The sequence below is a fragment of the Borostomias antarcticus genome (assembly GCF_949987555.1).
Source record: "Borostomias antarcticus genome assembly, chromosome: 11".
NCBI lineage: Eukaryota > Metazoa > Chordata > Actinopteri > Stomiiformes > Stomiidae > Borostomias > Borostomias antarcticus.
The window spans coordinates 9,659,870-9,686,232 of record NC_140244.1 but is presented as its reverse complement, the minus strand read 5'-3'; the positions used below and the strand labels follow the sequence as shown (position 1 = coordinate 9,686,232).

Below are 26,363 nucleotides of genomic sequence, written 5' to 3'. Positions count from 1 at the left end.
ACGAGACACAGGAGGGAGAACCACGACAGACCCACAGTAACAAGAATAGCCACATTTACAAGTCAAGGTAAGTGTATTAAAATCGAATGACTCAAAGTGTGAAACCGATCAATCGGTCTGAATTGATTGACACCGACGTTTTCAACGGTCGTTGTTCTTTGTAACCTTAAGTTTTGGGGACATATGGTGGCCTCAATTTTAATAGTTTTCAAGGAACTCTAGGGTCGACAAGAGTTGAAACTTCAGAAAATGACTTCAGGGAGCGATGCTCATCACAACCCTCGAAACAGTCGAATCATTGGCTGCAAAGAAACGGAATAGGCTAGAAAAAGACAGGTTTTACTGTTCTGGCGGGCTCTGACATCCGCAACTAAAACTAAACAGAAAATCTAGATTTACAGTTGGCATGTAACGGTAGCCTATTACAGTACTTTCTGTTACAGTAAGAAAATATCTTGCTCAAAATCTATAGACCTCGATTCTATTGTATTGTTTTCTGGGAAATGATGACGTTAAGCCAATGCATGGACATAGTAAATCAAGCTAAAATGTGGCTCTATTAGTGCTGTGTAGCACAGTTAAAACGCGTATCACCTGTCCAAAGTAGGCTACTGCAAGATTATTAGTTACAAAGAAATCAGCTCAGTTAACTCGGCGTGGAGAGAAATAACGAAAAAAGTAACACCTTTGGCAATGATGCCCAGAGCTTTCTCAAGATCTGTCGGTTTGTTACAAAAGGTTGATTTTGGAGGCGGGGTCATGTGGTCTAGGACATGTAAAATACATTGGTCTCATTTTGTAGTCTAAGCAAGTTTGATTGAAAAGGGAAAGTCCTTTGTAAATTGAACTGCATTAGTCACCGTTTATCTAGAAGCAGCCAACAGAAATAAAACCACATCCTAGCCTACAACCAGTGTGAGACGTGAAGAGAGAACACTGATTGCAACAAAGTGTAGGCTATGTTAAACATGATGATGACACTGGCGCATCTTCCTTTTTTCGCAATAGGATTTGTGGTAGTGTGTGTGTGTGTGTGTGTGTGTGTGTGTGTGTGTGTGTGTGTGTGTGTGTGTGTGTGTGTGTGTGTGTGTGTGTGTGTGTGTGTGTGTGTGTGTGTGTGTGTGTGTGTGTGTGTGTGTGTGTGTGTGTGTGTGTGTGTGTAAGACTCACCAGCTCTTCACAGTGTGTGTGTTTTAACCTTCGGCTGATGTCCAGCCCTGTCTCTCCCAGCTCCCAAAAGTATTGTGTTCTTATCCTATTGTGTCTATAAAAGCTTGACTGAACATTACATCCTCTGACACAGAGTGGTCTGCTTTACCTATACAAGCTTCACTTCTACTACCAGCGTTCCCGCCTGCTCCTACCAGCTATCGTGTGTGTGTGTACGTGTGTGAAAGAGAGAGAGATACTGAGAGAATTTATGTGTGAACGTTCATGTGTGTGTGTGTGTGTGTGTGTGTGTGTGTCTGGGTTAGGAATTTATGTTATCTGGCATTTGTGAGTTTATTTCATGCCTCAGAGATCAAAAGATGGAACTTCCTGTGAACATGGTTGAGCTCAGTGGCTGGGCAGGCTGGACCCAGACAGAGCAGCCAGGAGAGGAGCAGCTGGTTACGTGGAGCTGAACGCTGAGCGGGCTGGGCTGTGGCGGGGGTCAGTTTGAATCGCCCACGAGAGGGGAATCTCCCACAAGACTGGTCACTTCACTGTGCTTATTAGGTATAGGCTACGTGACTCTCTCTCTCTCTCTCTCTCTCTCTCTCTCTCTCTCTCTCTCTCTCTCTCTCTCTCTCTCTCTCTCTCTCACACACACACACACACTCCACCCCCTCTCTCTCATGTATTTGATTATCTTAGCCAGTAATAACTCATGAAGTCACACTTATTGTATGTTTGTGTTGATGTCGATGCTGCGGTTGCTAAGTGGGTGTGAGTTTTTCAGTAGGATCAGTCACAGTCCTGCAAACACACCTGACAACTCGCAGCAGCGCGCTCTTCCAGTCGGACCGAACGGCACCGGTCAGCTCGATTCAGAGAAAGACAGGAAAAGAACATGAGGAGAACAGTGACGAGTGCGCGCGGAGACCGGCCACGTTCGCGTGAAAGCAGGGTGTTGCTGGGTAATTGGTGTTTGTGCCTGACACACATACACTCACACGCACTCATGCACTCACACACACACACACACACACTGAAACGCACACACACACATGCGCTCACATACGCACAGACACACGTGCACTGCACACACACACCTACATCACTTCATTTCTACTCCTCCTCTCGTCTGTTCTTTTTTCGGTGTTCTTCCTTGTTTTCCACCGTCTTCCGCCCCTCAGCGTGCGGCGCTGCTTGGTGGTGGGCGTGGCGCTCTGGGGGCCGGAGCACGCAAGCGTCCAATCAGAGGAGCTAGCTGCTAGCACTCAGTCCAGGCAGACAGTCTCAGGACGTGTTGGGGCTCGCCGGCCGCGCTCAGGAACGCAGAGAAATGCGTCCAACCGCTGCAGCAGCTGTATTAGATACCCTCTCACACACTGCAGATCCACTCGGAGGGAAGCATGTGTTTACCAGATGGCTTGTAATAATGCAGACTTACTGGACGTAGTCCTATTATTAGGTTAAAGAGTTAAGAGTTTGAGTAAACATTGTGTGTTATGTCACATGCTCGGGCTTAGGTGTGCGTGTGTGTGTGTGTATATATATATGTGTGTGTGTGTGTGACCAGCCAATATATGAGGTCACTGAATGGGCACACATAAACTGGACAGAGCAGAGATTGCTTGTTCTATGCTCTAGGACTGGAGAAGGTCACAACTCAACAGTCCATTCTTCTTTACACACACACACACACACACACACACACACACACACACACACACGTGTGCTAGACAACAGTCAAACCAGGTGTACAGTAGATGGGTTTGGTTCAGATTCTGAATGTATAACCTTAAGTTAATCTAAAATATAACTCACTTATTCAAAGTTAATCTTAAGTATAACTCACTTACTGTCATTTCAGAGTTGCTCTGTCCTTCTTTGGATCAGTTTCATACAGTAGGTGTTGTTTCTCAGCTGTGTGTGTGTGTGTGCGTGCAGTGTGTGTGTGTGGGTGTGTCATGTTTTTCTCCATGTTCTTTTCCAGTTTTCAGAATGGCAGGATACTGTACATATAGGAGTGTGTATAGCTTGTCAGGACAGGTTTGTAAATGATCAACCAAAACAGTCATGTGAGCTGGACATTACTGATGCTATAGCATGTGACTGACATTCTCTGTGCGTGCGTGTGTGTGTGTACAGGTATATGTGTGTGTATGTATGTGTGTCACTCACAGAGTACAGATGGTAATGTGACTGAATCATGGCTGTTAAACATTTGTCCGAGCAGCAGGCTGAGTGTTCAACGCGTCACGATAGCCATGGAGCCGGGGTAACCTTCTGATTGGCCGTCTCTCTGAACAGGTGGCGCAGGGACTAGTCACCATGGCACCCTTCTTGCGGATCGCCTTCAACTCCTACGACCTGGGCGTGCTGCCCCCCCTGGCGGACCCCCCCTTCTGCGCCATCAAGATGAAGGAGGCTCTCACCACCGGTGAGCATATTCATGATACTATGAACTGTACATGCAATCACAGTGCATAGCCTAATGTATTATGACATTATACTTACTATTACAGTAGTAAGACAGGACAAAAGAAGGGGTGATATAGCAGCAATCTTCTCCAATCAGTTCAGTTGTAATGAGATTTCTTCTTGAATTTTCTGAGCTTATGTCTATTATTCTTACTAGTTAGGACCGAAAAATCCTCATTGGAGATAGGATTTTTTATATACATTACACTAAGTAATAGTACTGACTGGAATTTATGAATCTCTTACAGTAGTTAGCCATTAACACAACCTGTTACTGAAGCTACCTATCGACTGGGTAATATGCTTGACCTGGTAGTATCACAAGGGATAAGCATCAATAAAGTTTTAGTGTCTGACTTTGACTGTTTCTGAGTGTGGGTTCTTTGATGCTCTGTTGAAGGCATCTCAAACATTAACAGTTCAGGAGAGGCGCTTAGATGCCACAGCAGAACGAATATTTTCTGAACTTGCAAACTCCTTTGATCCATGTAATGTACTGTTCGATAAATTAAATGGTTGACGCTTTAAATAGCAACTGAAGTAATGCGTTGGACAGCGTTGTGCCAATTAAGATTTAAAAGAGGTCACATGATAAAACATCACCGCACTATTCTTGAACTGAAGAGATTATGTAGAACAGCCGGACAAGTATGGAGAAAAACTAAACATGAGATTCACCGTAGCATTTTGAAGGAGCGCATTTCCACCTGTAACAATGCTATTTAGAGAAGCCACTTCTCTTCTTCTAGAAAATTGCAGCAACTCTAGGTGCTGTTCTCAACTATGGGCCAGTTATTCTCCAGCCTCTGACATTCTTAGCCTGGCTTCTGCCTCAAAAGGTGAGGAATTTGCACAATTCTTTAACAACAAAATAGCAACTATTAGAGTTGGTATTGTAAGAAACACTACTATCACCTATGATCTGCCCTGTAAGAAGCCGGCAGCTATGAGGGACTTTAGTAGCATCCTGTATTCAGAATTCCCTAAGATTGTAAGACAGAGTAAACCTTCAACTTGCTGTCTTGACCCTGTCCCTACTAAATTAAAAATGTTTGAATAGTGTCTCCACATCTGTTCTAAAAGTAATTAAGTTGGCACATCTCTTGAGCCTGGAATATTCCCCAACACATTTAAAACTGCTGTTGTGAAACCGCTGTTGAAGAAACTAAATTTAGACCATCGTGCTCAGTAATTACAGGCCTATATCTAACTTACTGTACCCTTCATGAGCAAGATACTTGAAAAAGTTGTTTTTAATCGACCAAATTACTTTTTAAATGAAAACAGTATTCTAGAGAAGTTCCAGTCAGGTTTTAAATCGAATCACTGTACAGAGACTGCTCCACCTAAAATAGTAAATGACCTTACACTTGACCTTACAATGACCTTCTCTTTGAGTGCTGCATTTGACACAATTGACCACGTACAGTAAGGCATAACATATGGCCAGCCAGTTATGACTGAAAAAGAAGAACCTGACAGTGCATTTGGGACACTGAGGCAAAGGGAACCGGGGGGTTCTGTAACACACTGAAGGGCTCTTCTTTTTCGATAATGACCGGCAGGTCATAAGTTATCCCGCTTATTACACGCCTACTTACCCACGACATTGCTACTTATAAGCCTACACTTTTTATTTTGCTAGCAAAATGGTTCCATGTGCTTGGGCAATGGGCCGTTTCAGAGATTGAACAGCCAAACCATGATTGTTTAGAATGTTCAAACTTTCAGACAACTTTCAGCTGTCGCCCATAGACATATAATGTGTTGCCCTTAGCAGCGGGGAATATTGCTTAGTTGCCATTGACGTTGGTCAATTATTGAGAAATAATTCACCGGTAGAATGTGCGATTGTCCAATCAGAATCGAGTATTTCAGAGAGCGTAACAGTGGGTGCATTAAAGGAGTAGTAAAGGGGAAAATCATGTTTAGCCCTGTTTTAAGGTTACTTAAGATCATATACAATGGTTCAGATCAAAAAGTTGACAAAACTAGCACTTTTGAGAAAGTCTGATAATTGCTCTACTACCGTTTTGGTCATACAATGGATGTGGGTGGGCACCGTGAAAAATCATTCAAAAAACATGTTAAACTCTCAATTTCAAAGACCAGAAACTCACCGAGGTGTTAGTTGGCGTTCTGACATATAATTCGCCATAAAGTAAGATTCTAGTTCATCTGGAAAAGCTTTTTGAAAATTTTAGCATAGAACTATTTTGTCGCAGCACATACGTGTGTAAACGTCCGCAAACTAGGTAGCCTAGCAACATAAACAATAACAATAGCTACCGTAAGTAGTTCCGCTTCCTGAATCCCCTCTGCGGATTGATCTACACAGCTACAACGGTTGCGTCAATACAAGTCGATGGATTTCATAAAATGATCAATAAAACCCTACAGGATTCATACTTTATGGCGAATTTGATGTCTGAACACCAACGAACACCAATTACCCCCTCGGTGAGCTTCTTGTCTTTTAAATCGAGAGTTTAACATGTTTTTGAATAATTTTTCACGGTTTCATGTGCCCACCCACATCCATTGTATGACCTAAATGGTGGTAGAGCAATTATCAACTTTCTCAAAAGTGCTAGTTTTGTCAACTTTTTGATCTGAACTATTGTATATGGTCGTTTTTTTTCTTCCACTTAACGGTCTGCTCTAACAGCGCTGAGTTGCTAGGAGACGAGAACTTTAATCACCACCTGTTGTCTTTCTGCCACTATAGCTAACGTTGGTCCAATATGTTAAATTTTTTTGACCTGCTGAGAAACATCAGAATCCGGACAGAATCCTTATGATCGGCGATTTCAACGTTCATATAAATAATAGCTCGGATACATTTGCTGTGAACTTCCTCAATGTTACTGAGTCGTTTCACTTTAGCCAACATGTTACTGGTCCTACACACATCAAGGGCAATACTTTGGACCTTGTGTTTACGTTAGGTCTTAAAGTCAGTGATGTTTGCGCTGAAGAGATGCTAGTGACTGACCACAAATGTATACTGTTTAGTCTGTCTTTTGACAACGATTTTGTGCCGGAGAAGCGCATGAAAAGCTCACGCATTGTGAACAGCTTAGCTGTAGATAATTTCACTGCCAGCTTTGACTGTAATATTTTAACGTCGCCTGACGATGACGTAGACCGCATGCTCCATGTTTTTAACTCGCGCTGCACAGCAGTTTTAGATGACGTAGCACCAATTTTGACTCGCAAAGTTTGCCCTGTCAACTCATCCCCGTGGCTGAATGATGAGATTCGTGATCTCCGCCGCAAATGCCGCAAAACAGAGGCTGTGGAAAGCTACCAACCTCCAAGTGCATCGTCTCTATCTCAAAGAGCTTTTAGTCGATTTTAACGAACTGGTTAAGACTACTAGAGCTGCATATTTTGCCAAACTTATATCCTCCACCAAGCACAACCCTAGAGTGTTGTTTAGTACTATAAATAGTATTGTTAGCCCCCCTCTCCCATCTGCACCTATCCTTTCTAATGAAGACTGCAATCTTTTTCTCCAGTTTTTTATAAACAAAGTTGCTGATGTGAGGGCTAACATCGCCCCTCCCTCCTCCCCCTCCTCCATCCCTCTCTGTCAAGTCAGGGATTCAGCTCTGAGCAGCTTCTCTAGTATCTCCCTAAAGGACCTAACAGGCTTGGTGTGCTCCATGAAACCTTCCTCAAGCCCCCTAGACATTTTACCAACGTCGATGCTGAAGGAAGTTATGACCTCTGTGGGCCCCAGTCTTCTCACCATCATAAATAGGTCCCTAGCCTCAGGTACGGTTCCAGCCCTTTTTAAGCAGGCGGTTGTTCAGCCGCTGCTCAAGAAGCCCAATCTGGACCCCTCCCTGCCAAGCAACTACAGGCCCATCTCTAAGCTGTCCTTTGTCTCGAAGGTGCTGGAGAAAGTGGTGGCAAACCAACTCACCACCTATCTAACCAACCATAACATCTCAGACAAATTTCAATCCGGGTTCCGCAAGCAACATTCCACGGAAACTGCCCTCCTCAGGGTCTCCAATGACATCATGATGTCGTCTGACGCCGGCGAATGCTCCGTCCTGGTCCTGCTAGACCTCAGCGCAGCGTTCGACACGGTGGACCACGGCATCCTGCTGGATAGGCTCAGGGAGTGGGTGGGCATCACAGGGAGTGCTCTTAGTTGGTTTGCCTCCTACCTCAGAGAGAGAAGTTTCTCTGTGGCTATTGGTCCCTTTAAATCGGACCCCCATCCCTTGTCGTGTGGTGTGCCACAGGGATCCGTGCTGGCACCAACTCTGTTTGCCCTATATATGCTCCCCCTCGGTCTTCTCATCAGCACATTCAAGGGTGTCAAATATCATCTATATGCTGACGACATCCAACTCCAGTTCTCTTTTAAACCCGGTAAAGTCGAGGGACTCAGCATCCTTCATGACTGTCTGTCGGCCATTGACAAATGGATGGCGGATAATTTCCTGCAATTGAACGCCTCCAAGACTGAAGTGCTGATCGTTGCAAATGATAAGACTGCCGCTACAGTGGTAAACCACATGGGGTCCCTCAAGGGAAATGTTAGGCCCTCTGTTAGAAACCTGGGTGTCTTCTTTGATCAGTCTATGCACTTAGACAAACATGTCAAATACCTAACGCGTTCCTGTTTTTTCCACCTCAGAAATATTGCCAAACTCCGGTCCATTGTATCACATGCTGAATTAGAAATGTCTGTCCATGCATTTATTTCATCACGACTTGACTACTGTAATTCACTGTTTACCTGCCTCAACAAATCCTCTGTGGGACAACTTCAGCTAGTCCAAAACGCTGCTGCAAGACTACTCACCAGGTCAAAGAAGACATGCCACATCACCCCCATCCTGGCCTCCCTGCACTGGCTCCCAGTTCACCTCCGGATCGAGTTCAAAGTCCTGGTGTTTACCCACCGAGCTCTCCACGGACAGACCCCGGCCTACATCACAGAACTTTTACACCCTCACTCTCTGAGTCGGTCTCTGAGGTCATCCGACCAGGGTCTCCTGGCGGTGCCCCGGACCAGACAAAAAACTCAGGGTGACAGAGCATTTGAGGCGGTGGCGCCAAGACTCTGGAACGCTCTTCCCCAGGCCCTGAGAGAGCCATCCACTGAACTCATGTTCAAAAAACTTCTTAAGACACACATGTTCAGGCAGGCCTTCGGCCATCTATAACGCCTTGCTGCTCGCAATGTTGTTGTTTTATCTGTTCTGTGTCGTTTTAATCTTGTCTCGTGTTGTATTGCCATTTTAATTTATTACTGTAAAGCACTCTGTGCATCCGTGCTGTGAAGAGTGCTGTATAAATAAAGCTTACTTACTTACTTACTTACATCCTTGCCGTTACAACGTTGGCTAACGTCGGCAAATTATCAAAATGGAATTTAAATGTAATGTTATTTACCTTCACGTATACGTTGAAGTTCTTCTTTGCCATCCGACAGCCTTCCATACCTTTCGGCATCCATCTTTATTTTTATTTTTTGTTCAGTGATGATGATTATGACGTGGTGTTTGGCTCAAACAGATCATAGTTCAAAACTTCTCACTTGTGCTCTGAGCAGATCAGTCTGAGCGTAACTGAGCAACCCGTTAAATGAATTCTGATCACTGATCGCTGACTGAGCGCTCAGCTACTTAACACACCCAGTATAATAGTATAATAAAGCATTCTAATCAGTCATCTGGAAAACTGGGCTGGTCTTTCTGAATGTACTATAGTCCGGGAGCCATAGCCTGATTAATAGATGAACCTTGTTTTGTCGGGTGGAATTTTTTTCTTTGCTGTTTCTTGTAGCTTGGGGGTACTTCAAAATACAAGAGGGTGCTCGGTGATATCCCTTGAGCATTTTCAGATATTAACCCCTTCATGCCCGAAAATGCCCAAATCACACAAAAATAGAGACTTATGATATTCCATGCTGAATATATAAATAAAATGCATCCAATTGACATTATCAAATGTTTTTTAATACAAGGGGTGATGGGAAATGTATTGCATTCCAAATGATTAGTATTAACCCTTTCAAGCCAGGCCTGTAAAACAACTTTTGTAGCATGAGTTATTAGCTGCGACACACAACTCAAGTTTGCATTGTGTTGGTCCAAGGCTACTTGTCTGGGAAAAAAAGAACGGGAAAGGACACGTCTTCACCAAATCTAGCTGCTATACCTCCAACAAAGGAAGCGTTCACTGAAAATGTAAAGAGGGCCCACTTCCAAGCGTACCTGTGGCGAAATCTCAATAACAATCTGGAAAAAGGACACCAGTAACAGGGCATTGATCCCAATCCCCATACCAGAAGATGTCAAACTTGTTCCAGACATCCTGAAGATGATCTGGTGTGGCTGCAAGTGTGAAACTCCTTGTAGCTCCAAGAAATGCAGCTGTAAAGTGAATGGTTTGCCATGCACAATGTTATGTACATGTTTCAGGGTAGGATGCTCAAGACTCTAATACATAATATTATTACCATAACTTGGGCATATATTGTGCTTCGTTGCCCACCCTTTTTTTTGCCTCCACCCACCCACCAGATGATTTCTGGCTACGCCTCTACAGTATTAATTTAGAATACATGACCTCCTTTATTAATAGTCATTGTAGACGATCCATTGATGAATTTAATCCTATAATGCATGCAATATCATAAGTCTCTATTTTTATGTGATTTTGGCATTTAAAAAAAAATCTTCTTTCGACCCAGGGGACAGGGAAGACCACATGCCAAAATGGCAGTGGCACACAGAGACATGGTTCAAGTTCAAGGCTTTTTATTGTCATGTGTATTATAAAATACAATGAAATGCACTGTGCCCGACATCAAGACATAACTTAAGACATAACAACAATATGACAGGAGCGATTACAAAATAAGACATTAAGACACTGTAGACATTATGAAATACGACAAAAGACATTAAGACATTACAAAGAGACAAAGTGCATAGAGCAAAAGTAGGAGCATCAGTGATTCATCAGCCTAACTGCCTGTGGAAAAAAACTGTTACTGAGATGGGTGGTACGTGACTTGATGCTCCGGTATCGTTTTTTGGATGGAAGGAGAGAGAACATTGTATGGGCAGGTTGACTGGGGTCCCTAATGATGGTACAGGCTTTCCTCTTACAGCGAGTAGTGTAGATGTCATGGAGTTTAGGCAGATCGGTGCCAATGATCCTAGCTGCTGTCTTTACAACCCTCTGTAGTTTCCTACAGTCCTGGGAGGTCATGTTCCCATACCACACCGTGATGCAGAACGTGAGAATGCTCTTAATGGTGCACCGGTAGAAATTTGTGAGCGCTTTGGTGCTTAAACCAAACTTTTTAAGACGCCTCAGGAAGTACAATCTCTGTTGTGCTTTCTTGAGAGTGCACTTGGTGTTCAGGGACCATGTGAGAGTGTCTGAGATGTGTGTACCGAGAAATCTAAAGCTGTCAACAACCCCCACAGATGCTCCATCGATGATAATTGGAGTGTGATCAGTTGTAGTCTTCCTAAAATCGACAATGATTTCTTTAGTCTTACTGACATTTAGAGAGTTAGTTGTTATCGTGGCACCACAGGGTGAGGTTCTCAACTTCCTTTCTGTAGGCTCTCTCATCATTCTCACTTACTAGGCCAATCACAGTAGTGTACAAGTTGCAGAAAATAGCCAGAGGTTGTCTCTTTAATAAACTTCACTTGCTGCTGCCATGATCCCTGGAGAGCCTGGGCATGTCAGCCCCTTATACGTGTGTCACTTACCACCAGCCGAATGCAATTTGTTCTTGTATATATAGATACAAGATCTTGGATATAGTCAGATCTTTCCCCAGTGTTTCAAGCTTTACTCCATATTTCAGGACACATATTTGATCATAATGAAAACGACAGACGACACTTTTTTGCAGAAAATATCAGTTCTTTTTGTTTCTGTGCATCACAGCTGGCTGAACTTATCTTTAATTCCCCCTCTATATGTATTTCACACTTAATAACATCCAATATCAATTCAGTATCATTCAAACTTCACGAGTTCTGAGGAGAGACAGAAGGAGAGAGTGCGCGTTGACTGCTGCAGTTAATACCAGCTTTTCAAAAGCGGTATTCGCACCTCTAACCACGTGTGGCAGTTAGCTCAGGGTCTTTGTGGATCAGACGCAAGGCTTATTTGGGGCAATTTTGTATGGAAGCACCTAATTAACATACATTCAAATGAGCCTGGTGCAGCTGTGGAGCTATTTGCTCATCGGTGCAGTTTGCAATGCTTTCCACCCTTTGCGTGTGCTTTGTGGATTGGATGCTATTTTTTTTGTCTCATTTGCACAGGTTTTTCCGCTGCAAAAGCCGCGCAATCCTTTTGTGAATTTGGCCCTCATAATCTAGTGCTTGAAGTAAAGTGCAAAAGTAAATAACAAAAAAACAATAGGTTCTTAAGAGGGACAATCCTGGTAGTACTTCTTGAAGAGGTGAGTTTTGAGGCAACCTCAAACCCGACCCATTGTGTTTATGATTTGTCTCCTCCTCTTTATCCTCATCCTCCTCTTCATCTTCACATAAGTCCGCATAAGTTAATTTAGCTTAACTTTCAGCCTTTATGCACACTTAGGGGCTTCCGTAGACCAGCAGTTTTACTTCTTATTTATCTTCCTCCTTCATCCTCAAAATGCCCAGCCCCGACTCTATAATCAGATCTTCCAAGACGCATATTCATTCCAGGTGTGAATAGTTGGCTCACGTTATCTGAGCTAACCCCCCTCCCTCTCCCCCCCCCCCCTCCCTCCCTCCCTCTCTCCCTCCCTCTCTCCCTCCGTCCCTCCCTCCCTCTCTCCCTCTCTCTCCCCCCCCTCTCTCCCTCCCTCTCTCCCTCCCTCCCTCTCTCTCTCCCTCCCTCCCTCCCTCCCTCCCCCCCTCCCTCTCTCCCTCCCTCCGTCCCCCTCAGAGCGAGGGAAGACCCTGGTCCAGAGGAAGCCCACCATGTTCCCCGCATGGAAGTCCAGTTTCGACGCCCACATCTACGAGGGCCGCGTGCTGCAGGTGCTGCTGATGAAGACGGCTGAGGAACCGCTGGCCGACGTCACCGTGGGCGTGTCCGTCCTCGCTGAGCGCTGCAAGAAGGCCAATGGACGTGCAGAATTCTGGGTAAGATGAGGGAGGGGGCAGGTGTGACATATATTTACTGTATGTGTGTGTGTGTGTTTGTTTGCATCTGACCTTGGGGGGGTTTGTGTGTGTGTGTGTGTGTGTGTGTGTGTGTGTGTGTGTGTGTGTGTTTGCGTCTGACCGTGGTGGGGGGGGTTGTGTGTGTGTGTGTGCGTGTATTCAGGTTGACCTGCAGCCCTCTGGGAAGGTGATGATGGCAGTGCAGTACTTCTTGGAGGGTGCTGATTCAGGTGAGATGATGATAATCATGATGATGATGAAGATGATGATGATGAGGGTGGCTGATGCAGGTGAGATGATGAGGGTGGCTGATTCAGGTGATGATGAATCAGCTGATTAATCACCGCTTCACACCTTTCCACTCCTCCGCTTCTCAAGTCTTGATTGCCTCTCACTGAAGCCATCTGTTCACGTCCTCGCTGGTCTGACCTCTCTGGCCTGTTCACGTCCTCGCTGGTCTGACCTCTCTGGCCTGTTCACTGAGGGGGGGAGGACGCAACAACGTACCCACACCAAGACAACAGATGGACCAAGAGAAAACAGACCCCATATCACAGAATGTGTTTGTGTGTGTGTTTATGTTTATGGGAGTTTAGCTATTGGTACATTTGGAGAAGGGGGAAGTGACAGTATTACTGCAACTTATCTTATGACAAAGATTCACATGTGTTGTGCACTTCTTTCCACACACACACACACACACACACACACATTCACATGCATTCTGCACTGCATTCACATACAGTACTTTGGGTTGGATCCGGCTTTGAGCATTGCTTCCCTGACGCGCCTCCCCGCCTCTCTGTGCGCCTCCTCCCTCAGAGACTAAGCTGTCTGTGTGCGCCTCCTCCCTCAGAGAGTAAGCTGTCTGTGAAGAAGGAGAAGGAGGAGGAGGAGGGGCCCACCCTGAACCGCAGACGAGGCGCCATCAAACAGGCCAAGATCCACTTCATCAAGAACCACGAGTTCATCGCCACCTTCTTCAGACAGCCCACCTTCTGCTCCGTCTGCAGGGAGTTTGTCTGGTCAGTTAGTCCGGCCGTCTTCATCCACTGCACTGTTTGTGTGTGTGTGTGTGTGTGGGGCTGTGTGTGTGTGTGTGTGTGTGTGTGTGTGTGTGTGGCTGTGTGTGCAGAGAGACTGGGGAGACAAGCTAATCTCTTAGTTTGACAGTATCAAATCTCCTCCTATCTGTCTGACCTTTGACCTGGAGTACCGGATCTGGAGCAGGTCAGAGTTCATGCCTTAACAGATTGTCTCTATCTATCTGTCTATCTTCATCTGTGGTGGTGTATTTGTGTTTTGTCTGGTGTAGTGTTTGTATGTCTGGTGTGTGTGTGTGTGTGTGTGTGTCTGGGTCTGGGTCTGGGTCTGGGTCTGGGTCTAGCAGTGGCTCCGGCTGTTCTTTCATGATGTAACCTGTGGAGTCACTGAAACACCAAGCGATTGTGGGTCGAAGCAGCGGTGTAACTCATATCCGTGTGTGTGTGTGCGTGTGTGTTGACCACGGTACAATTTGAGTCACTCTGAAAATGGAAATGTGGTTTCCATAGTAAGGAAGCGACCGACTTATCTCCAGTGACACAGCGGTTCTCAAGCTGTCAGGGTTCCATTCTCACTGTCTGTGCTCTATGTTCTTGGCAGTAGCACTGATTAACTGAGAAGTTCAAATCCCAGTCATGAGAGCTCACTGGCCTTTCTCTGTCCACCACAGGGGACTCAACAAGCAGGGCTACAAATGCAGACGTGAGTGGATTGTTTATTATTTATTGAACTAATCTACCTGAGGTCCAACCCAGGCTTATAACAGAAGAAATAGGGCTTTATATTTATAAGGCGTGCCCCATATGAAGGCTAGTCCTTTGCGCGGCGGACCCGGGTTCGATTCCCGGCTCGAGTCCTGTGCCGCATGTCCTCCCCTCTCTCTCTCCCACGTTTCCTGTCTCTCTCAACTGTCCTATCCCATTAAAGCTGAAAAGCCCTAAAATATCTTAAAAAAAAGAAGAAAAAAAAGAAAACGTCCTCAGGGCACAGATATGAACTGTGTAACTGGAGTTCCAGAGACCCTAGGTCAGTTTCAAGTGTTGTTATGTCCAGGAGTGTGACATTCACTGTTCATCCTCTACCCCCCCCAGAATGCAATGCAGCCATCCACAAGAAATGTATCGACAAAATCATCGGCAGATGCACCGGCACGGCAGCCAACAGTCGGGATACCGTGGTACGTCAGGCCTGGCCCTACTGTCAACCGTTTAGGGACCATGTTTGTTTGGGTGTCCCCCATCTCACTTCCATTTGGTCTTTTCTCACCTCAGTCTTTTCTGCTCTGTTGATTAAACAGCTGCTTCTCCCCCTGACGAGGTGAACAATGGCTGTGACGTCATGTGTTTCGGGGGGGGGGGGGGGGGGGTTTAGGGGCACCAATCAGGTGCTGTGACCAGTTGGTCCTCCTCTGCTCATCAATATTCATCAATACAAGGGATCAGAGATCGTTCAGATCAGATCAGAACACACACATACACCATGAGCACACCTACACACACTGCATACCTGTACCTGGACAAAGTAGGATTGTGTGTGTGAGTGTGAGTGTGTTTGTGCGTGCGTGTGTGTGTGTGTGTGTGTGAGAGAGTGTGTGTGTGCGTGTGCGTGCATGTGTGTGTGCGTGTGTAGGGGGGTGGCACAGTTAAAGATGAGAATGGGTGTAACCTAAGACCAGGGGGCATAAACAGAGACCCCCAGACCAGAGAAAGGACAAAGGGACCACAAGGACACTCAGGACACGGGGACAAGGACCTGGAAGAGAGAGAAAGCAAGAGGGACAGAGAGGGAGAGAGAGAGAGTAAGGAATCTAGTGAAAAGGAGAGAGACATTACGGAGAAGAGAGAGAGAGAGAGAGGGGAGAAGGATGAGGCAGGTATGCAGGGCTGGGAGGCACGCCCCTTGTGCCCCTGGGCCTCAGCGTTGACAAGTCGCACGTGTTTCCGCAGTTCCAGAAGGAGCGCTTCAACATCGACATGCCGCACCGCTTCAAGACTCACAACTACATGAGCCCCACCTTCTGTGACCACTGTGGCAGTCTGCTCTGGGGTCTGGTCAAGCAAGGCCTCAAGTGTGAAGGTAGGGATCACACTCTGTGTGTGCGTGTGTGTGTGTGTGCGTGTGTGTGGGTGTGAACAGACCCTAGACAGTGATAGGAGTGTTTTACAGAAGATGAAGAAGCAAAAGCCAAACATACTGTATCTATAGGTAAACACACACCCGTGCGTGTGCACACACGCACACACACTGGCTTCAGACGTACAGAAACCCCGGTACTCAGGTATAAACGATTCTTTGTTCTCCCTTCTAGATTGTGCCATGAATGTCCACCACAAGTGTCAGGATAAAGTGGCCAACCTCTGTGGAATCAACCAGAAACTACTAGCTGAAGCACTTACACAAGTCAGTCAGGTGGGTAATCTGTGTGTGTGTGTGTGTGTGTGTGTGTCTCCTATGTGAGTGTGTGTGGGTGCTGACAGACATGTCCCCCAGTGTGTGACAGCAGAGCCCAGCTGTAAGAGCTGCTTCCTCTGTGTTTAAGGATGTGAGACTGCTGTAACAATACTAGTGCTCTCTCTGGTTGAGTTACAGTAACAATACTAGTGCTCTCTCTGGTTGAGTTATAGTAACAATACTAGTGCTCTCTCTGGTTGAGTTACAGTAACAATACTAGCGCTATCTCTGGTTGAGTTACCGTAACAATACTAGCGCTCTCTCTGGTTGAGTTACAGTAACAATACTAGCGCTCTCTCTGGTTGAGTTACAGTAACAATACTAGTGCTCTCTCTTGTTGAGTTACAGTAACAATACTAGTGCTCTCTCTGGTTGAGTTACAGTAACAATACTAGTGCTCTCTCTGGTTGAGTTACAGTAACAATACTAGTGCTCTCTCTGGTTGAGTTACAGGAACTGATAATGAGTCCTGTCCCCCTCACACATGTCAAACTGAAAAAAGACATTTCTCTGTCTCTCTTTCTCTCTCTCCCTCTATCTGTCTTCTGTCCATCTTTAAGAAATCCACCCGACGTTCAGACCCAAACCAGCCAAATCTTCCTGATATAGGAGTCTACGAGGAGGTCTCTAGGAACTCTGTGGCACTGGATGTCAACGGTCAGTGTGTGTGTGTGTGAGTGTGTTTTCATCATATTCATCTGGTATTATGTTGGTGTAATAATTTGGAGAAAATGGTGTGTGCAAAGTAAGATGTTTGGACAACATAATGATGGTGATGCACGATATATCGGCAATCATATTGGCCGATGTTAGTCATCTTTTAATATATCGATATCGGACGATATTAGTCATCTTTTAATATATCGGTATCGGCCGATGTTAGTCATCTTTTAATATATTGATATCGGACGATGTTAGTCATCTTTTAATATATCGGTATCGGCCGATGTTAGTCATCTTTTAATATATCGTATCGGCCGATGTTAGTCATCTTTTAATATATCGGTATCGGCCCGATGTGAACAGCTCATAATTATTTCTGTCTAGCTGCTGTTGTGTGTATTGTTTTTGAGAGGAAACAATGCAGTAAATCTGTGGTTTATCGGCTTTTACGAATGTTTTGGAAATAGAGACAGTGTTTCCATGTGTTTTTCAGTATGTATAACATTTGACTATCATAGAAACTTGTTTTTAAACAGAACGTATTGATATCGGTTAATAATAATAATAATAATAATAATAATAATAGATCGGTTTTATATAGCGCTTTTCTAGGTACTCAAAGACGCTTAATACTCAAAGTACTCAAAGTACTCAGACAGTTAATACTCAAAGTACTCAAAGACGGCTAATATAAATTAGCGGCCACGACAGCAATGTTAATACTGTATCTGTTATCGGTATCGGAATGTTCATATCGGTGCCTCCCTCCATAATGATGGTGGTGCTGCTTGTCCCAGACGGCGCCCCGTACGGCCGGCTGTGGGAGGGGTCCAGCCCGCGGCCGCCCTCGCGTCTCACACACCTGACCCACATCAACGTTGAAAACTTCATCCTCCACAAGGTCCTGGGCAAGGGCAGCTTTGGCAAGGTAGGCACCCTCCGCCCCAAGACCCTGTGTGGTCGAAACGTTGCTCATGGAATAAAGTATTGGGAGCTTTAATCCAGCGTGTGGATGTACTTTCCTCTTAGGCATCGCCGTGGTAACATACAGTACATTCACTACCAGGATCTGTAAGAGGTCATAACTACTAAGAGTTCTCTCTCTTCCTCTCATCTCTTCTCCTCTCCCTTCCTCTCCCCTCCTCCTCTCCTCCTCTCCCTCTCCTCCCCTCCTCTCCCTTCCTCTCCTCTCCCCTCCTCCACTCTCCTCCCCTCCTCCTTTCCTTGTCTTCCTCTCCTCTCCTCAGGTCCTACTAGCAGAGTTGAAGGGCAGTGGGGAGTACTTTGCTGTGAAGGCCCTGAAGAAGGATGTGGTTCTGATGGATGATGACGTTGAGTGCACCATGGTGGAGAAGAGAGTCCTGGCCCTGGCCTGGGACAACCACTTCCTCACACATCTCTACTCCACCTTCCAGACCAAGGTCACATAGTCACACGCGCACACGCACACACACACACACACACACACACACACACACACACACACACAGACAGACAAACCCACCCACACGTGCATGCATGCACACACACACACACACACACTCACATGCACACACACACATGCACACACACACGCAGACACATCCACACACGCAGACACACACAATCCATCATCTAACCAGTTTGTTGTCTGCTTCTCTCCACTCCCCTTTGGACAGATTATGAATACCTTAACCACTTTGTAATGCAGTTTATATATGTAGTGAAGTTACTTAATGAATTCCTTATGATCTGTAATTCATGTATCTTTTCATTGAAGTGGTATTCAAGGCCTGGGTGGTATTGATGGTGACTTCCTGACTGTAACTGTTAACAGGAGCATCTCTTCTTTGTGATGGAGTACCTGAATGGGGGAGACCTGATGTTTCATATTCAGGAGAAGGGACGCTTTGACCTGTACAGATCTACGTGAGTACCACACACGCACACACACACACCAGGGATGTAATGGTAAACGTATTCGTACTGAAGCGTTTCGGTACAGGACCTTGGGTGCGGTGCAGACGTGTACCGACGGTGCAGTTTACCATGTTTATCTATACCAGTTTACCAGGCTTGTTCTGCGTGTGGAACATACCGGATCCGAGTTCCGACACGGCGAGACTGCAAATCTGTTTTGTCTCCGCCTCACCCTATTTTTCTTTACTATAAAGTCTTATTTCGTCGTCCCTGCGCACGGCGCGTTGTTTCGCTCAGCTCCTCTCGCCCTCGCAATTCTCTCACAACAACGCAGTCCCGTCTGAAGCCCCTCCCCTCCCCTCCTCTCCGTGCCCTTAAAACACGAATGTGCCCTGTAGGAAACAGCTGAATAGAATCAATCCGGAGACACAACCCTTCAAATAAGCTATTAGCAAGCATGTAAATCTAGCCAGCTAATGTTATGTTAGCTAGCCAGCTAGCCCAGCTGGCATAGTTGACCAATATTATATATATGTAGCTAGCTAGCTAGTGTAGCTAGACAGAATAGCTTACGTTAGGAAGCTTTGATATTCGTTGACATATTCGGTGCTTCAGCGGCCGTGTGCAGTAGCCTGTGTGAATCAAGGTTAAGAATGTGGCAGGATGAGTCCACAGGAAAATCCCCCATAATTAAGATCACTGTATATGATCGGCTATATTATGGCTTTTATGGCCAAAATTGATCTCGGTGGAGGGGCAAACGTTCCACATAGTTTTTTCCCCTTGCAGAGGTGATATTCATATTTGGTGCGAGTCGATGGTATTGGTAGAGTCATCAAGTTTGATGTTTTGCCAGAAACGTCTCATCACAACTGAACAGTGAGTAGAGTAGACACCTTGAGTAGAGTAGACACCTTGAGTAGAGTAGACACCTTGTTCCCAACACAAGCGGGGGGGAGAGGGGGAGGCACAAGAGGCAAGTGACTGTTGATGTTTACAAAAGTTCATAATATATGCTATACTGTAATAAAGACAAGCAATTTTATATTGTGCTTTTTTTTTCCTTGCTGTACTGAAAATGAACTGAACCGTCACTTTAAAACCGAGGTACGTACAGAACCGTGATATTTGAGTACCGTTACACCCCTAGCACGCACACACACACACACACACACACACGGTGAGTACCTCCAGCCACACAGGCAGGCAGACAGGCCAACTGTCAATGTTACTCACTCTCACACACTCGCACACATACACACACAGACCCACAGATGTTCTGAAGAAAACCAGATACCTATAAATCAAAGATTATGTTTATTCTGTGTGTGTGTCTGTGCATATGTGTGTTGGCGTGCATGTACTGTGTGTGTGCGTGTGCGTGTGCGTGTACATTGTATATAGGGCTATGCCCTAGTTGACTCAGTTCTGTGTAGGATTATAGGTTGGCCTATTTCCATTGGTCACAGTGATGGGCTGGCCTTGTAAGGAGAGAGCAGCTTGTGTGTGTGTGTGTGTGCGCGTGTGTGCGCGTGTGTGCGTGCGTGCGTGCGCGTGCGCTGCGTGTGTGTGTGCACTGTGTGTGTGTGTGTGTCACCAGTCTCTTAGCAGGATTCCCTCCAAATAAACAGGATGTTTCTCCCCCTTTTCTAAGTGAGAAAAAGAAAGAGGCATGTGTCGATGTTAACGATTGTGGCTTTTTAAATGAACAAGTAAACACGTGGTTTTAAACAGTGTTAAGCTGCTGACCATTTGTTTAGGAGCCTCAACCCTAACCCTCTATGAGTAGAAGACAGGGGAGATGACAGGAGACATCCACTACTACTAAAGCCTGAGGAACCTGACACTGATCTGGCATCTGCTGGGAGACCTGATCCTGCTCTGGCATCCGCTCAATACAGTCTGTCCTCGGGAGAGGGAGGGAGAGAGGGAGAGAGGGATACCATGTAGTTTTTCGCCCTCTGTATTAATGATTAACCAGATGCTGTGTGTGCCTGTACTGTACTGTACTGTGCGTGCGTGCGTGCGTGCGTGTATTCTACAGTGCAAGCTGGCAGCTCGGAGTGGAAAGTCTCTCATGGGTTTGGTTTCCTGGTTATGCAATCGTTTTTTTCCCCTGTGCAAAGTCTGAACCGTAGTTTCCAGCCGGAGTATCGCGGCACAAAGCGCCAGTTGATCAGCGGCCAGACTGTTCACCCTGGATCACACAGACCCATAACCCTGACACAGCGCATTTAGAGATTCTGAAGAAGGCCAACAGGCCAAAACATCAGGGAAATAACTGCATATGGAGCCAGAGTGGGCGACACTTTTTTTCTTTTCTTATGAAACGCTCAATTTATACACCACTACACACAACTCGTGTGTGTGTGTGTGTGTGTGTGTGTGTGTGTGTGTGTGTGTGTGTGTGTGTGTGTGTGTGTGTGTGTGTGTGTGTGTACATGTGTGTGCGTGTTGATACAATGATACATGTGATGTGATTACCTGGTTTGTGATCATTACTGGTGAGGAAGAGTTAGAAAAGTGGACTGTCTGGACAAAACCCAGTCTCTATCAACTAAACAGTCAAGTCAACCAGTCAACCAGTCAGTCAGTCAGTCAGTCAGTCAGTCAGTCAGTCGATCAGTCAGTCGATCAGTCAGTCGATCAGTCAGTCGATCAGTCAGTCGATCAGTCGGTCAGTCGGTCAGTCGATCAGTCGGTCAGTCGATCAGTCGGTCAGTCGATCAGTCAGTCAGTCAGTCAGTCAGTCAGTCAGTCAGTCAGTCATCCAGTCAGTCGATCAGTCAGTCGATCAGTCAGCCAATCAGTCGATCAGTCAGTCCAACCCACTTAATCCTCTTTTCCAGGGGTAAACCTGTTCATCCTGTTGGGAGCCAATCAGTTTCCCCTTAAGGTTGGTGATAAGTGAAGCAGGTCAGTGATTGGCTGATCCCTGATCCCAGGCCGGAGCCTGGCTGCTTTTGGCTGCTGCTGCGGCTCTCGGGTTTCTCAGTGGAACAGCATTCCTCACTGGAGCTCTCCAATACAAACGGCCTCTTCAATAATTCACCATGTGAAAATGAAGAAAGTCACACACTCTCTACAGTCCTGCACTGCATTCATGCTCCCGCTCATTTAAATGGCGACTTTTTCCATCTTCATCTTTGCTCGGTTTATTATCTACATGCATTTTGGGGCGTTTGCCAGCTCATGGTTCTTTATTGGACTCTTCAATAATTCAGGCACTCACTCAACAACACGGTCAGCAGCAGGGCCTGGGGTCCTCAGCTCCCAGCTCACCAGGGCCAGTGATGATGTCTCTCTCTCTCTCTCTCTCTCTCTCTCTCTCTTCCCTGTCCTCTGTTGTCTGTCTCCCTCCAGGTTCTACTCTGCTGAGATCATCTGTGGCCTTCAGTTTCTGCACTCAAAGGGGATCATCTACAGGTAGAGCATGACACACACGCACACACGCATGCCTTTCTCCTGACGTAGAAAACTCCAACGACTCCCCCAAAAAAGTCACCATCTTTCCCTGTTCTACCTTTTGCCTTCCTGCTCTCAGAGATCTGAAGTTGGATAACGTGATGTTGGATCACGAGGGACACATCAAGATAGCAGACTTCGGCATGTGCAAGGAGAATGTGTTTGGAGAGAACAGGGCCACGACCTTCTGTGGAACTCCTGATTACATTGCTCCAGAGGTAGCCAACGGATACCCAGCATATTTGCGATACAGAGATTTAACCAGATAAACAGATACTCACTTGATCAGCACTTAAGCATTATAATAATACATCACATTCGTCTGTTTGTGACAGTGCTGTTTACCGAGTCTCTTTTTGATGACATCATCAGATCCTGCTGGGGCAGCAGTACTCCTTCTCTGTTGACTGGTGGTCATTCGGCGTGCTGCTGTACGAGATGCTGATTGGCCAGTCGCCCTTCCATGGCGATGATGAGGACGAGCTGTTTGAGTCCATCCGCATGGACACGCCCCACTTCCCACGCTGGATCACCAAGGAGGCCAAGGACCTGATGGAGAGGGTCTGTACCCCCCCCCCCCCCCCCACCTCCCTGACCTAATACCCCTCTGTCTATCTGTTCCTTAGGGCTATGGGGCATGTACAGTACATCTCTATAGCAGTTAGTGTTGCACGGTGTATCGATACTAGAAAAGTACCGCGATACTCTGTCGTCAAAAACGGTACAATACCCAACTTTAAAGTATCGATACTTTAAGAAAGACAGTGTTTTAATAAGAGCCGTATATATTGAGTTGCGTTCATGTGACAGTGAAGCCGTGTTTGTTTGTAGGCTAATAGCGCTCTGCTTCTCTCTCCCAAGATCCCCAAGTCGCGGGGCTGTATGTGTGTGTGGGTGTGCGCCATGGTGTGCGCGCTCTCTCTCTCTCCTCGCTCTGTCACTCTGCAGCGAGCAGCGCAACAGTTTTTTTCCCCCTCATATGCGCGCAGCATCTTCGAGAGGACGGTAGCTAACCTGAGATGGCTACAAGTACAAATGTTGACCGTCCACAGCTTGTCGATAAAGCTGATGCGCGCAGCGAAATCTGGCATTATTTTGCTTTCAGAGCCGACAGTGAGGGCAAGCCCACGGACATTACAAAGCCCATCTGTAAACGATGCTACAAATCTATACAAACCAAGGGAGCCAATACGACCAACCTGGCAAAGCATCTTGCAGACAGACATGCCGACTTACACAAACAATTCAAAGAGCGACAGGTTAGTGAATGTGATAGAAGATAAGACACACACAGCAGCAACACCAGTACTGTAACTGAATACAACCGAAGGATATTTAGCCTACCTTATGTTTGAATGTGTGCCATTTATTGCACCAGATGATGGCTAGAGAAGCTAATTTTCATCCGTAGCATGATACTTTTAGTTAGCATAGCTGCAGCCTGGCTGCAAGCCTAGCTCTCTGCCTAGCGCACGTGTGACAAAAAAATCAATACCTGCTCCGACCTCCTAGAGCGAGAGAACTGTTAACCGTGAGACAATTATAACAACAACAACATAGGCATCATTTATTGATTTCTCCCCACACAGACAAACAAACAGAAGCCAGCACAATCCCAAACCACCCAGTTGAGGCAACCTTCCCTTCCAGCTGTGTTTGAAAGCTACAGGAAATATGATAAAGACTCAAAAGATGCAAAAAGACGAACAGAGCACTAAAAAAAAGCCAACAATTTAAAGTTCCATGTTCTGTCATCTATTATTCCATTACTTTTCCTTATGTTTTAGATTTTCGCCGTGGTATCGTTTCGGTATCGGTATCGAGACATTTTGGGCAGGTATCGTATCGAAGTCATAATTTTGGTATCGTGAAAACACTAATAGCAGTGTTTCCCAGACCGGGTCGCGACCCACGTGTGTCGCAGGAGATTTTATTTGGGCCACCAAATACAGAATTTCTTTCATAGTCTTTTGAGCCACATGAAGGAACTTGGTTTTCTCTGTGCAAACTGCAGCGATTGTTTCCGTGTCCGGTCTATTTTTCCACGAGCCGTGAGCGAATTTGTGTGAATAAAGTGCAGAAGAGCAGAATGGCTTGGTGACTGGAGCGGAGAAATGCACTGTGAACAGACAGACAGGCTCCTGCTCGATTTACACTTTACAGGCTTCCTCATCCAGTGATGGATGGCATGGATATTCGGCAAAACTTTCAACAAGAAGCATGTTTTTGATAGTACTTAATGTTCTTATTGCTCTGATAATCTTAACATTGCAGCATTAAAGGCTAGCGTAGCCTGCATTCTGTTTGCTTTAGGCTATTGATGAGAGAAAATAAAGACAATGAGACAGCCTGTTAGCTCTGCCTAAATGTATTTATTTGGTCTAATTTCTAAAGTATTTAATATGTGTATGTTTTCAATTACACATGCATAAAACAAGTTGTGATTTATCAAAGTTAGGCTTATCTATTTGAAATGGCTGGTGCAGAAATGACAGGAAAAATGGTCAAGAACTTTAATTTAGACACAAATTTGTTCTCGCTATATAAGGCCTATCATGAATTGGATCGCAATGGTTTGTTATTTTTAAAATAATATGGGTCTCCAGAAGAAAGGTTTAGGAAACGCTGCTCTAAACGACCACCTGTCTCTCTCTCTATCTCTGTTTACCCAGCATGCCTCACTCATTGTTTTTCTCTCTTCTACCCCTGCAGTTGTTTGAAAGGGACCCCACTCGCAGGCTAGGCATTGTGGGTAATATCCGTGCGCACCCCTTATTCAAGACCATCAGCTGGCCGGCCTTGGAAAGGAGGGAGGTGGAACCACCCTTCAGACCCAAAGTGGTACGGGCTTTAACATGGATACAGAGAGCAGTTTGTATTATTATTATTAACATGGATACAGAGAGCAGTTTGTATTATTATTATTAACATGGATACAGAGAGCAGTTTGTATTATCCCTGTGTGGTTTACTATGTTTGTTGACCAACCTTTTCTGACTTTAAACCAATTGCAGAAAGCTCCCAACGACTGCAGCAACTTCGACCGTGAATTCCTTAGTGAGAAGCCACGCCTCTCCCACAGCGACAAGAACTTCATTGACTCCATGGACCAATCGGCTTTTGACGGCTTCTCCTTCATCAACCCCGAGATGGAGAGCCTCCTGGAAAAGTGACGAGCGGGCCTTCTGACCAATCCCCACCTCGGGCTCTGTGACATCACAGGGTTCAAAGGGGAGAGGTGAAACTAGGGTTGTATTATTACTGTTTTAGGGTCAGTTCGTCAAGCTGTCTTTTCTGTCATGTGATCAAACCTGAAACTGAGTGAGTTGTACCGTGTTCAGTATTTTGTGTGACTGTACTATAATTAAGCACAAACAGTCCTTCTCTGGTACTTGTAGAAACCACATGAGTAACACTTCCAGGAATGGTCCTCTGTACAGATAGATTAGGTTATAGTTTTGTGTGCATGCTAGGGTGTCAATGTGTTTGTGGGCTGTATGTAGATTACTGTATTGGTGTGGGGCTGGGAGTGTGGTGATGATGTATGAGTGAGCTGCCTGCATGTCCAAAGACCTCATACCAACACTGATCACCTCTCAAATCTCCCCTTCCAATGAATGTGTGATTTTGGAAGATGTGACTCCTTCATGTTAGTCAGTCACACTGCATGAGGAACCCCCTATCAGTGAATTAGAGAGGTTTGTGTTGCTTGCGGTTCACTGGACTGTGCCATGTAGTGTTAAGAAGACCAAGTATAGACAGAGCAACTGCTGTTTAACTTGGTAGACCAGTCTGACCTTGTGAGTGTAACCGAGTAAAAATGCCTGCCCCAGGTAATGGTGGTGAGTTGGTTGGTAACCACACTCTGGTTAACCAGGCTATTATATCCCTCTTATGAAATATGATCTCATTCACAGACATTTCGTTGTTATTTGGTGGGAATGAACAGGTGCATACTGTCCGAGAAGCTACCTGACTCTTGTTTATTTGAAAGGGAGCTATTGAACTGCTGTAAATATAGATCTATATATGTATATTGTCGTAACATGTATA

At 45.6% G+C, this 26,363-nt stretch overlaps 1 protein-coding gene across 1 annotated transcript; it reads left to right on the top strand.

Annotated features, from left to right (window-relative positions):
- On the top strand, positions 1 to 26,298 carry prkcda (protein kinase C, delta a). Its single transcript, XM_084445241.1, has 18 exons — positions 1 to 67; positions 3,460 to 3,589; positions 12,568 to 12,767; positions 12,952 to 13,018; positions 13,645 to 13,813; positions 14,503 to 14,534; positions 14,924 to 15,009; positions 15,779 to 15,908; positions 16,141 to 16,241; positions 16,844 to 16,940; positions 17,744 to 17,874; positions 18,194 to 18,367; positions 18,763 to 18,854; positions 22,209 to 22,271; positions 22,390 to 22,528; positions 22,683 to 22,871; positions 25,023 to 25,151; positions 25,325 to 26,298. Exons 2-18 carry the CDS (start codon positions 3,481 to 3,483, stop codon positions 25,481 to 25,483), a joined length of 2,067 nt encoding a protein of 688 aa, XP_084301367.1. The 5' UTR covers positions 1 to 67; positions 3,460 to 3,480; the 3' UTR covers positions 25,484 to 26,298.
- The last annotated feature ends 65 nt before the right edge of the window (positions 26,299 to 26,363 follow it).

What these genes read in the sequence shown, in the direction of transcription:
- prkcda (XM_084445241.1), top strand. Translation starts at nt 3,481, where the DNA reads ATGGCACCCTTCTTGCGGATCGCCTTCAACTCCTACGACCTGGGCGTG. An exon ending in CTTGGAGGGTGCTGATTCAG is followed by an intron (nt 13,019 to 13,644) that starts GTGAGATGATGA and finishes CTCCTCCCTCAG; the next exon opens with AGAGTAAGCTGTCTGTGAAG. An exon ending in TCAAAGGGGATCATCTACAG is followed by an intron (nt 22,272 to 22,389) that starts GTAGAGCATGAC and finishes TCCTGCTCTCAG; the next exon opens with AGATCTGAAGTTGGATAACG.